Source organism: Ixodes scapularis, unplaced genomic scaffold (assembly GCF_016920785.2).
Source record: "Ixodes scapularis isolate PalLabHiFi unplaced genomic scaffold, ASM1692078v2 PGA_scaffold12__126_contigs__length_90152505, whole genome shotgun sequence".
NCBI lineage: Eukaryota > Metazoa > Arthropoda > Arachnida > Ixodida > Ixodidae > Ixodes > Ixodes scapularis.
The window spans coordinates 32,614,459-32,627,924 of record NW_024609838.1 but is presented as its reverse complement, the minus strand read 5'-3'; the positions used below and the strand labels follow the sequence as shown (position 1 = coordinate 32,627,924).

General features: G+C 43.6%; 1 protein-coding gene across 2 annotated transcripts in view; it reads left to right on the top strand.

The window, feature by feature from the left end:
- Positions 1 to 3,123: 3,123 nt before the first annotated feature.
- The window catches only part of LOC8039343, a 46,114-nt gene continuing 35,771 nt past the window's right edge, over positions 3,124 to 13,466 (top strand). Inside the window, exon 1 of one of the 2 annotated variants that reach the window (XM_029988603.4) lies at positions 3,124 to 3,608. In XM_029988603.4, coding sequence (XP_029844463.3) covers positions 3,509 to 3,608 — 100 coding nt within the window. In that variant the 5' untranslated portion in view covers positions 3,124 to 3,508. The remainder of the gene's footprint in view (positions 3,609 to 13,466) is intronic. The other variant, XM_042289505.1, reaches the window with a different exon arrangement.

Here is a 13,466-nt window from a genome sequence, read left to right as displayed (position 1 = left end):
CTGCTTTCTACTTCTTCAGGGAGTAAACACGCAGCTTCGATGAAGTAAATTGTCTTTCATCACCATCTTGTATCTGGTAGGGCATTCATACTTCCTGATCACCTTCCCAACGTTGTCCAAGCAGTCATTCAGGGGTACGTCATGCCGCTGCGCATCTGAAAGCTCCTCAATTGTTGTTTTGACTATTGGAACTTGCGGCACCATCGGCGTTGATTGTTCCTTGTTTTTATCCCCATTCTCCCTTCTCTGCGCCCGAGAGGTCTTTCGAGTGGTAGAATCGAAATTGAGTTTCGATTGCTTGTGACGTGTTCTGGCGCTTCACTGACGACCATTTTTTTTCTATTGTCTTTCCTTCCTTCCTTGTTCCGATATTATATCGCGTTCTCGGCGGTGGCACATCGGTGCTCATCGGTTGGTCCCTTTTCTAGGCTGGGTACAATTCGTATGCTTCTCTCAACTGTATGATGTCACCAAGCACTAGATCGTATAGCGAATTACCATTGCCCTTTGCAATGACGTTTTCCGTAAAAATATGGCGTGTTAACAAAGATCTCCGCCTCGGGTAGATATCTTACTGTTCGATTTAGCAAGAATACAGGACTCGAGTTGTCAGTGTAGCTTCCGGCTGCAACCAAGCTCTTTCTCATAACTACGATATTGCTACCAGTGTCCCGTAGTACTGCAATCTTATTTTCACCTATGCGGCCTTGCCCCACAGGCATGCTGTCAATCAAAAATTCTGGTGGCCTTTCCACAGCCGTATTTGCCACTGATATCCGACCTCCAGCCCTTAATGTCACGTACAGATTTCATGTGATTCCCCCAGCCCTTCAACACCAGCTATCGGCATACAGAAAACTTGGGGTTTATCACTCGATCTCATGATACAATTCTCGGCTTTCTGTCCCAGCCTCCCATAGTGCCAACATGACAGAGGCCTGGGGTATTGGTTACTAATCTGGCTGCGCTCAGCCGTACGTCCCATGTTGTTGCACGCAAAGCATCGGGATGACATTCTCGAATTCTCCTTAAACGGGATAGATGCAGTCCTTGGAGTGATTTCTGCAAGAGAATTTTTAATGCGAAAGCATTAACTGTCCCATGACACGAGGCCGGCTATGTCTGTAGCAGCGAAAAACGGCAGCTAAATTCCCATTTTTCCATTGGCTGAGCAAAACGGCACCTAAAGTCCCATTGGCTGCAACGCGTCATATCAGATGCTTCGTCACGGAATCCGGCGAGGCCGCTCGAGGTCAGCGGGGATGCGCTTCAGAAATAAAACACAAAGAAAGGCACAGCAACGCAGATACATCGCAACGGAAGACGTGGAGTCGGCGGGGTTCGCTGCGCCTGCGCAGTAGGGGAGCGTGATGTCAGCGTCAGAGCGGCGTGTGAAAAAGAAAGACGTGGCGCGCTGCTTGTAGGAATGCTTTCGCATTCCTATACGGTTAGAATCTGGTCCTCAAGGATGAGGTCGGTTTGACCAGCCAAATCATACAAGGTCAAGCAATTTCTTTCTTTCAGAAATACCGTTAGCTCGCTCGAACAGGTAGGTGGTCATGAACTGCTTTATCAGCACCCTGTCTCGTAGCGCCTCAAGGGTTTTCTCGATTTCCAACACTTCCAACCACCTATTGAAATATCCAGCTAGTCAGCCTGGCGGAAAACTGTCTTCTTGTCTCGCTATCACCGGGATAAGCCTCACAGAATCTCACGCGATAATTTTCTTGAGAATATCGAAATCTTTGGATCAACTCCAGTTTCACCTTGGAATAGTCCATCGCATACACAGGGGTCATGCGGCCGATCACGGGGAGGGCTTCTCCTGGTAGGCATTACTTTAAAGTGGTTTCCCACCTGTCTTGTGGCATCTCAGGCCTGTGGCTGTACGCTCGAACACCTGCAGCTACTCGTCAAGATCGTCAATCGCTTTATTATACTATGAAATAGGTTTGTGCGAACTAGCTTGATGCCTTTGAATAGCCGAACCGCTTCCATCTCCTTCGCGTCTTACTTCACAATGTCCTCTTTTCGGTTCTGCAATTCTTAGCTCCAGGGCTTCGCGTTCTTTCTCAAGTCTGGCATATTCCGCCCGACACTCGCGTTCTCGTGCTTCATGCTTCTCTCGCGCGCCTGCGCCTGCGCTGTTTCTTCCTTTTGAATGTTTTTCTCCCGCTCGACCCTGTGCTTTAGTTCATCCCCCTCATATCCGAGCTCTTTTTCGATCGTCAGCAACCTATCAACTTCCGCAACCACAGAACTAGTCATGGCCGCGCACTCTCTCTCCGAGACAAAGGGGGTGAAGCCAATGAGTTAGAGATCCTGGCAGGCTTGTCAAATTGTCACGGTGGTCACGGAAGAACGAGGCTAAATTCGGAGTTGACCAACGAGCCGCTACGGACGGCCAAGGCATCCCCTTGAATCCTGGCCTGTTTGCGTCATGGTGCTAAGGCGCTGACAACCGACAAGTTCGGTCGCGACGTACGATACAGACCGTCATCGCTCCGAGGCCCTGAGGCGCTAAACCCAGAGGTGTCCCTCCTACTACATGGGAGAAACCACAAGCGAGTCTCAAGTGAGGGGTCAACTTTGACCATGTTTTTCCTTTGGTTCTTATAACACTGGGCTAGCCATGACAGTGTACGTAATGCCGGAGTCACGCTACTCATACATGATGCAAAAGACAGGGTGTTCGCGGCAGACATGTTAACAGAACATGGTCAGACCTCAAGCATGCTCGAAGTATGTTTGGTCCTGCGTACATATGTTTTGAACACATGTGTAGATACGTTTTTATTGCCAATGTGACAGGAACATCGTACAAAGAATAAACACGACTCGCTAAGACTTTGTCTGCAGACTATCTTTTTGTATGATGCATCAGCAGTGTTACCACGGCTCTAAGGTATTCTCGCGGTGCCGACAGAGCCGCGCCAGTCAGCGTCCAGCCATTGAAAGCCAAATCTACGACGTACTCCATCCAGGCGCTAGCGAGAGATTGCGAACCCATATATCACGCAAGAGACAACATTCCTACGTCACCGCGTTGGCTGCGAGCAAAGGACAGCCTCACCGCGACACACGGACACGCTTCGAAGCGATCAGATAGCGCCGGCGCAAAGTTCGGCGGTTTCCTTTTTTTGTGTATGTGTTTCTTTCCTCTCCTCCATCAGCCATCCTGTTATCAGAAGCGTACTGGCAAGCAAGCAGCTCCTCTTTAGCCGCAGAGGCAGCAGAAGCAGCAGTTATCGCATCGGACCTGCAAGGACTCGAGCGGCGTCCTGCACCTGCGTGTGTCCAGAGCGGCGTAGATGTCCTCAAGACCATACAAGAGGACACGTCTCTGGAAGGCTCGAGAAAGACGCTGAGTCAGCGACCAAGGAGTTAACCATGAAACTGGATGCTATGAGATATTCCGCGTGACCCTGTTCAGTGTTCTTCCACGAGGTCTGCTGCGGGCTTCTACAAGCTGCCAGTGGATTCTTGTGTGCCCACATTTTAACCGTTCATGCATCGAGTATGGTTCTTGGCATCGCTGTGGGGTGTGGCGGTGACGGTGATTGCAGAGACTACCACGACTGCTCTGCCTCCGTGCGACGTCAATGGCAGTGAGTATGCGGTGTTGACATTTGAGAAATTCGCTTTTGAGTTGCCGTGGTTCGTATTAAGAACTATAGTAAAAGAAAACAACCCTGCAAACTAAAGCATTTTTTTTACTTTAGAGAAAGACTTGATTTGATTACTTTCCTCCATTTTCTATTAGCGTTGTGCAGAAATGGTTGGATTCAAAGTTAGGGCGATATTGGTACAGCCATCTAAAGTGGTTTACGTCTCGGATGGACGTCAGTCATTTTGCCAGGTAGATAAAATTCAGTCACACTGCCGCCTAAGGCGCCTGTACAGCAACAAATCAAGGCGACCCTGTCTCCTGATCAGCAGTAAAGAGTGCGTCTGAATAGTGTTTTTATGTAATTACCGAATTGGGCGACTGATAAGCAAGAGTGTAGGCCGCGAAAACTCGCGGAGTTAACGTTGAGTGTTTATTTGTCGCCCGTGCGGCGGTTTCTTTGAGGTCGATGCACTTTATTTTAAGTGTTTCTTCTATCGTCAATAAACTGTAGCGCCATCATGTTGTCGACAAACGTGCATTCAAAAACCAAAATCAACAGCAATGATATCGATATCGTAGGAATGCCGTACTTAAGTTTGCTTTGTATTTTTTTATGTATAACGTACCAATATATTATCGCTGGAATGGACGTTTTGTATTACAGTCAGACATGTACACGTTACTGAAAAAAAGTGAACGATTACAAGTACTTCACTGTAAAAGGTAACCAATTACATTTACAGTCTCAAAAACTAATAAAAACGTTACTCTAAAGTAATCGATTACTTCACACGTTACTTTTCATTCAACTTTTTCTTTATCCTTAGAATCTCTCGCTCAATTGTTCGGAGAAAAACAAAAGCATTGACCGTTTTTGCTTAGAGCTGAGTGAGTGACGCCAGCACACCCAATCCCTCTCGTGAAAAAATAAATAAAAATAGGGCTGTTTAATTATATTACTCACGAGACTGGATAAGGTTATTTTTCATACCCGAACGTAGTCTCCGGTGTACCCCTCAAAAAATGTACCCAGGAAGCGAAGCATAGTGAAGTGGCCTACTAATCACCGAGGTCCCGTGCTTAGCAGCTACGAAAAGGAAAAAAAATTGACCGTTGCCCAGGGCTCAGTGACTCCAACACATCCAACCCCCCCCCCCTTTTTTTTTATGAAAAAAATATATGAGAAAAATTGTAATTGGTAATTTTTAAATCGATTACAACAAAGATGTAATTCAATTACAAGCATCATTACTCCTTAAAGGAAGTAATTGAAGCGTTACGAAGTTACTGTAAAATGTAATTGGTTACAAGTAATTCATTACTTGTAACGCGTTGCGTACAGGTCTGATTACAGTAAGTTTCCAAAACACCTTGGTTTCTTTATTACAACATAAAAAGTTGTGTTCGGTCGTGTAAAGAGCGCGGGACTGAACTCGGATGGTTAAAACGTGCTTTTGAAGTACTCAAATATGAACCTGCTTTCGAATGAAAGAGCTAGTGTTAGTGCCCGAGAGAACTTCTCGAGCAACTATAAAGAAAAATTAAACAAGAAATATAGGTAATTGAAGGATTTTAGCATCAAAGGTGACTTTAGTGTACGCAAACTAGAGTACCACAGTCAAAAGGTTGATGGCGCAGCGACACAATACCTACTCTACCAGGAGATTCTCTGGAGAAGTTAATAAAGCTTTTTTTGAGAAGAGCGAAATGAAAAATAGGGAAACGAGCGCCTTTTGAACTAACTACCGTTTAATTTAATAACATTGTTTTTTTTAATAATTACAATGTATGTTTGTTTTGTTTGAGTTGCTCTAAAGGCTTCACAGAAAAAAACCTGCACGAAATGTTATTAAGACATAAAAAAAAGCTTTCTGTAAAATTTTATATTACGATGAGCAAACAAAACAACAATAGGTTGATCCAAAAAGCGCGGGAAAACTGTAAGGAAGTTATTGCAATTGTATTGCATGAACTCTGACATCTCGGTTCACTTCGAAGACATCACAGCCCCTGAGAAAGCATACACCTCCCATAACATTTAACATTGTCTTCTGCACTTTGAGGGCCCTATTTCGCTTTAAGGATTTCATAATTGGCGTCTTCATAGCGTCGGCCTAAGCTACGCGAAACCACCGATGCATCACCCTTAAAAGTTGCCATCTAGAGCTAAAGTTCTAACCACAAAAGTTCTTCGACAAACAACGCAATTTGTCTTTTATTCCAGGGATAAATACGACAAATTTTTGCTACACACAAAAAAAAGATTGATGTCGTGTTTGTCGGAAACAATAAAAGTAATCTACACTTAGTGTATCAGCACTCCTTTTCCCGATTTTCTTGTAGGCGCCGCCATTTTGGAACTTAGTGCGGGCGCAGTCTGCTATTGTCGTGACGCACGGCGTCGGCAGGCTTGTACAATACTCATGAAAAGCAATCAAGTTACTTGTAATCGAATACTTTTTGAAGTTAATTGTGAAGATTTGAATTCATTTACTAGTAAGCAATCGCAAGAGTAATCTGAACAACATTCTGAAGTACTAAAATTACTTCTAAACGGTGCCATTTTTCCCTCCCTTTCTTAATGGCACCCTCTGTTTCTACAAGTTTCCCACCAAGGAATCATCTAACGAAGTCTCGGACAGGAGGATAGGCTACCAAAACTGGTGGATTAAGAGGATAAGTAGTTTATAATTCGGTGATCCTGATCAAATCATGGACAGTAAGAAAGACCCGTTTTCAAAAGGGCAGCACTTTTTTTCTCTCAGAAAATCTAAAGTAAGCAGAAAAGTGACGGTTACTTTTTTTCAAGTAACAGCCGATTACTTTTCTTCTCAAGTACTCGAGTAATGTTATTGAAAACGTTTTAAGCAAGACTGATTGTAACTGTAATGGATTCTTTTTTTTTTCGAGTAACGTCTACAAGACTGACTGTCAGGAAGCTCGGGGCTGTTTTAACATTCATGGAGGACCAAAAGCCATTTCCTACGATTTGAGGTCAGGCTTCGAATGATGGGCGACGATGATTTTTAGTTTTAGCGCCAAGCTGGCCCGAGTGTTGTTACTTTGTAACTTCTTTTTAGTGACACTAGCGTCTGTGATGAAAAAGTTTAGTGTTTCAGCCGTCGAACGACGAACGAATCGTAACAGCGGCCACAAGAAAACGCGACACTATAGGCAGAGTTGTGGCATTTCCTGGAATCAGAGCCCCGGAAATGCCAGCCGTTGCTGTGCGTGCATCTACCTGCTGTTTGACGGAGTATGATATATAAAGCCAGCCTGATGTTTGCGTGAAAAATTAAAGAACCTGCGTGTTGTACCTCTATCTATTTCCGTTTTCATTATATCTCTTCTGCAGACTTTTAAATTTCTTTTTTTTTCCTATTTTGTTTTACAAATATTGTTTTTAAGAAAACGCTCGAAGAAATCAGCCTCGTCATTCTCCGAGCTTCCTTTTTAGATTCCAGAGATTTGCTCTCCACAAGTGTTTTGCGGGAGAGTAAAAGCTCCAGATTTCTTAGAGCGAGTGCCGATGGCGATAAGGAATGAAGAATTCCCGACAAAACCTTTTCTTACGAAGAAAATGTAAAAATTAGGAAGTTTTATGGGATTCGCCGTAAAATGAATAAGAAATCAAGGAGCCTGATCCCTCGATTTTGCCTAAAAATTGCCAAAAAAAACACCAATAAACATCACTGAAATAGTAACCCAAATATTGCGCAGAAGTAAAATCTTTCGCGAAGTTTCTAGTGGTAACAATGAAACAGTGACGTAAGTGGAAGAAAAGATCTCACACTTTCGACTGTAGACTTTGCTTCAAAATGATTGCAATCACGAATGCTTTGAAAGCTCGCTCCAACACCCTCGCAGCAGCACGAAAAAAAGAATCGGCATAGTCCATTTTTAGACTGCCTGCTCGACCTGCAAGCCTGCCTTCCCCCCTGACGTCACGGCACTGAAAATCGCGGCTATACTTGAATGTTCGTTTTGGCATCATTTTCATTTGCCGATTTCACAATAACTCTTCAGGATTGCGCGATACTAAATAACATACCGGAAAGGTTAAAGGCCCGTGATTCCTAATATATAGTTAGTTGGGGTAGCTAGAACAAAATCGCCGGGGTTTTGCGTTCACTCTAATCCTGATTAATTCTAATTAAAGCTGGCACTAACTATAGCTAAGAGCATCGTTTCACTTTTTATAGATTGTTAATTCATTTATTGCCAGGCTCCAATCCTTATCCACGCGAGTGAATAGGCCATTCTCAAAACCTCATCAGGCAACATTGGCAGTTGCCATTTCTGAGCACGAAGCGTGTGATTGGATGCCGAGTACTCGCCGAACACTGACGCAGCCCTGGTATCCAATAAATGCTCACAGGGCTGGAACCCTTGAACTCGAATGGTTGAATCTGAGCGTCGTGGTGTTCGAAGCAACTTCAGCTTTCAAGTGCGCTAATCAAATGAAGTGTTTATTCTGCCCTGAATCGAGTTAAAATCATGAACAGTGAGACACGGAACAAGAAATATTCCCGGTTTCTATCTGTGTCCTGGAAATGAATTGCGCCGAGCGCCGAGGTCCGACACACTTCTGCACACAGTTATACAGCCGTGTTCAAATTTAGCGGACGTGTGAAATTGTGACGCCACGTGACGCCAGGGCATGACATTACACTTTGAAGTCACGTGGTACCTCGACGTCGCGTGACCCTAAATTCCCGCTAAATTTAGGGGACATATGTCCGCGCTAATTTTTGAGACAGATTTTTTTCATCTAAATTTAGCAGAGAATTAAGTCTCTCCGCTGGAAAATATATGACGGCACGTGGCATGACGCCAAGTTTTGCTGGGACGTCCCAATGTAACGACACTGTGATGAGCCGCTAAATTTAGCGGATATATTTTCCCTCTAAAATTTATCGGCCCACAAGCACGTTCTCGAAACACACACGGTATCTGCTGCGAATCCTCGCCAATAGGAACTTTTAGTGGATCGTTCCGATGCCTCCGATAACGATATCCCATGAGAATACCATGCATGTGCAAAGACGTCGGCAGAGTGTCGGGTATCGTTATCGGGGGTTTCTGAACGATTCATTTAAACTCTCTATCAAACTGGGTGGAAAATAAAAATAGAATGGACTTAAAGGGGCACTGACACCCCAAAGGTCGTTCTTTTTTTTTCTTTTGTTGTCTGAAACGTTCCAAATTGTAGTCATAGGCAGGCAAGATAAAAACCGCAACGTCCCCCCCCCCCCCCCCCCCCCCCAAAACAAAATACAAAAAAAAAAATTCCCCACGCGTGCGTGCGCGCTTTTTCTTATTTTTGGCGTTTTTCTGTCTCGCTCCTCACCTCCTCGCTTCTTTTGATTTGTGACGTCAAATATATTTAAATTTAGAAGCTGTGTAGGCTACATTTCTATAGCGTTTAATTACGGCATTTGTAAAAGATGCTTTTTAACACAATTGCGAACGCATTACGGCCCTTCTTCTTGAAATACCGAAAATCGGAGTCCGGTGTGATGTCGCCTCCCGGATTTTTATCCTCCCTCGGAAAACATGGCGGCACACGACGCATGTGGCACTGGATGATCCGTGAGTCGGGGAATCGGACCAAGTGGGTAATTTTTAGGTGCCCGACAACCTCTCAGACTTCGCAAAGGAAATCCTCAAACGGTGAAAACAACTGGTACTAAGATATTGAGGTGGGCTAGTTGGATATGCATGATGTAAAAATTAAATAGCGCAAAGGTTAGACAAAGGACAAAGGACAGAACATGTAGACAGGACAAGCGCTATTTAATTTGTTCTGTCCTTTGTCCTTTGTCTAACCTTTGCGCTATTTAATTTTTACATCATGCATATCCAACTAGCCCACCTCAATATCTTAGTACAATTTCTGTCTTAGCGCTTGTCCTGTCTACATGTTCTGTCCTTTGTCCTTTGTCTAACCTTTGCGCTATTTAATTTTTACATCATAAAACAACCGGGTTATGTGTCTGTATCTTAGTTTCGGTCGTGACTCCAGCGAGGCACCTTTCACGCAGAACCGGCGCGACGTGGCCCCGCACGTCCCTCACAAAAGTCCACTGCGCGTTCTCTTCGACCTCACACCATTTCACAGAATTTGAGATCGCTGAAAAGGCCCTAAGAGAACTTCGAACGCGAAAGTCAATCGTCGTCTGCTCGCAGCCGGTTGTTCGCGGGACGCCGGCGGCCACGACACTTCGGAGGTGTCAGAGAAACTCGACTCGCAGGACGGCTCAATATTTGACGTCACTGCACTGGCCTGGATCGCACGGGAACTTCAAATTCGGCATTCGTAAATTGTATTTCTACTCCACAAATACTGAATTCCCAAGTTTCAAATTTTTAGGGTAATGTCCAAGCATCGTTTTCTATCGTTTCAGATGATTATATATATACAGGGTGTCACAAAAGAAAATTTACACGGTCTTTTTTACCGCAAAAATAAACTAGACATCGCCAAACGCTCATTCTCCGCCCAAAGGTAGAGCTAGAGGTCACAACCAGATGCCAAAGTTTCAGCCCGATCTGATAAGTTAATCAAAAGTTATAAGTGATTTTCTGAAAATTTCAATGGGAAAATGGAGCCCATTTTTGCACGTTTTCGGTTTCTGGTGCCATAGAGCCCCATGTGTTTGAAAACTCCGTCGGCCGCCATTTTCCCATTTAATTTTCAGAAAAACACTAACAACTTTTTATTAAGTTATCGGATCGGGCTGAAACTTTGGCATCTGGTTGTGACCTCTAGCTCTACCTTTGGGCGAAGAATGAGCGTTCGGCGATGCCTAGTTTATTTTTGCGGTAAGAAAGACCGTGTAAATTTTCTTTTGTGACGCCCTGTATATCTATATATATATATATAATTTTGACGTGTCATTGCCCATGATTGAAATCGTGCTTTAAACCAAACCAGTTTTACTAAGATCGCTTAAATGAAACTTTTCCCGCAAAAAAAAAACATCCCAAACAAGTTTTTATTTATTATTTACCGTTTGCCTATTATTTGACGTTCTCTATGTGTATTTGTTTTATACTAAAATTTTAAAAAAAAATCATCACGCAAGAAAGATTTGTATCACGCTGAACACGAACAAAAAGAATTTCACTTCTAAGTCAAAAGGACCAATAAGCTTTCCTTCTACCTTCCACTTCTTTCTTCAGTTATCATCTGGTCGCAACCAAATCGGAATGTGAAAGAAATATACAAATATCTATGGAAAACTGGCAGACAATTTTGGTGGCATACGTGAAACGTGTGCCGCACAATTGCCTAGCTCAACGTTTGTGATGCCACACATCACAAACTTTTAGCGATATTCTGAGTTTCCAGACGCCAGACGCCTACTTTCACAGCGCTCTTCACCGGATAGTTTAACGCTCACCATGTGTACACTTGATCGTGTTTTCTAGAATGAAGCGGTACCACCGCTAATCGGGCTGATAAACCTGGCGATATCCGGAGCCATTCATACTCTCGAGCTCCTCTCCTTCAATGACCAATGAGCGTCGAGCACCTCGCTCCTCCTCCCCCACCCGTCAACCAATCAGTGTCGAGCCTCGCGACCACGCTTTTGTCTGGGCTTCACAAAATGCCTAACACCTAGCCAAAGAATGTTTCATGTTAAAACTAGCAACGTGTTCGTGCAAGAAAATCAGAGCGCGAAAAAAAAAAACTAACTATAAACATTATGATGCTTTGGTTCTAGTATGGAGGAGGTTACATTAATAAAAATGTGTTAATTAAAGTGTAGTTTAAATTTACAATAATTCTTTCTTCCGCATTGTTATCAGTGATTGGGTGGATGGATAAATCAACCGGCCCTGTTTAAAAATACGTGTAGTAAAAAAGGGTCACTGTTTTCAAGCTACAGTGACATAACTCAAATTATTCAGATTTTTATGATTTAAATCGTATAAATCTGATTTAAATCAATGAAATTCAATTTATACAAATTAGTGTTGTAAATTTTATTATACTGATTTTCTTTCTACTTTGCCAAGAACAGCCGTTGTTATAAAACATACTCTCGGTACACACGCCGTAAAACATCTGTGAAAAATACGTCAAGCTGTACAAATGGTTCAATGTCCTCTTCTTTAGGGTATACTTATACACCCTAGTTTACGTTGACAACATTCTTTGTTGTACGCGAACCCAACAGCTCGCCATCACGGGCAAAATGCAAACAAATGACAGGAAACAAAATGCCCCCGTAGCACAGTCAACGCTACGAGCGCTTGCCGAAAAACGTTGTTTCACGCGGACCCGAAAAAAAAAAAAAAAAAGTGAAGCGTTCGGAACAAAACGCTCAGATGTCATCAGCCTAAACGAAGCGCACGTGTGGCACCCTTCTGTCTGTCTGGATGAAGTTGTTGACGTCGTCTATGGTCGCGGCCCGGTTCGCATGTTTTCGCTCCCCGGCTGCTGTGCAAGCTAGCAGGACAGCTTGAAAAACACGCTGCTCACGTTGCCTCTTCTGGGCCTGATAGCAGCGGGGACGGGGAAGGGTGTCGGAAAAGACGCAGGGTTGGAAAGAGACCCTAGATATGGGAGCGCTTTAAAGACTGGTAAAAGAAAGAAAAAAAGAAAAAAAGATTGAGGGCAATGGGTTAACTGTACAAAGACAGGCCCGTAGTCTCATGACGCACGTACCGCCATACCAACAGACCGATCTCACAGCCAATTTCATCACGCCACCGCGCTGCCGCCAAGCATTGTGGGTACTGTAGTTCCCAGAATGCACCGCGACAACCCCGTTGAAGGTCTGCGCGAGCAGAGCACGAGGCGAGCTATCTTGTGGATGGGGGCTGGAGTCGCCAATAGCATTCCCTAATTTTTATTATAGTCACAAATAGGATGCCAGGCCTTCAGCCCGCACTTGTTGACCTTTCGTCTCGTTCTGTTAAGCGTTCACGCATAAAGTTCACGAGATGCGGAAGCGTTTTCGAAGGTAGGAACGAATACCATTCAGACTAAAACAGGAAACTGAACCAAAAATACGTGGGGTTGGCGGGAGGCACAGAGGTGGTGTCATCTCTTGGTGAGGAGTGATCAACTCTGTGCCGAAAATTAAATTGATATCAGTCATGTGCTCCACTGTTTTCCACCCTTTCACTATCGTTAAAAAATACATCGTTACCGATTAAAACGAAGTAACACTTGGTGATGGCATTTTTGTATCAATTGATGTGTTCCAGAAAGTTTATATGCAAGTCAGTAAACTTATTTGCATATGAACCCTGTGTAGTTAAATGCCTATTTCAGGCTGTTAATAATTATTTCTAGTCATTTTACTAATTATCTGTTAGTTCACTTTCAAGTCGTTATTATTAGCTAAAATTTAACTTTATTGTGTTCGTGTTATTATGGGTGAGATTGGGACTTCTTGACCAGATCAGTTTCGTTTGGCTATAAATAACTTTTTGCCACTATTATTTCCACTACTGAAGCATTTGTGGTTCAGGGGTGGTATTGATTTCAAGTGGATTTTATTGGCTGTTGGAATACGTTCTTGGTCAGATTGGCTTAAAATGGCTCTCTCGGTCACTATTATTAACATTTTATGCAATTGGTGTGTTCGTAGATTTGACTGATTTCAACTGGCTATTATTGGCTGTAGGTACCTATTATCGACGTGGTTGGCTTGAATTGGCTACTAGTTCCTGCAGGCATCCATTCCTGAACTGGTTGGCTCGAATTGGGAACAAATGGCAATTTAGTGTTTATTAGTCGCAATCTTCTGCTATTTCCATACTTATGTTATGAATGAAAATGGCTTCAAGTGGCTATTGTTGGCAATTAGCATAGCTTTTAAAAAAAAATCGCCTCCAA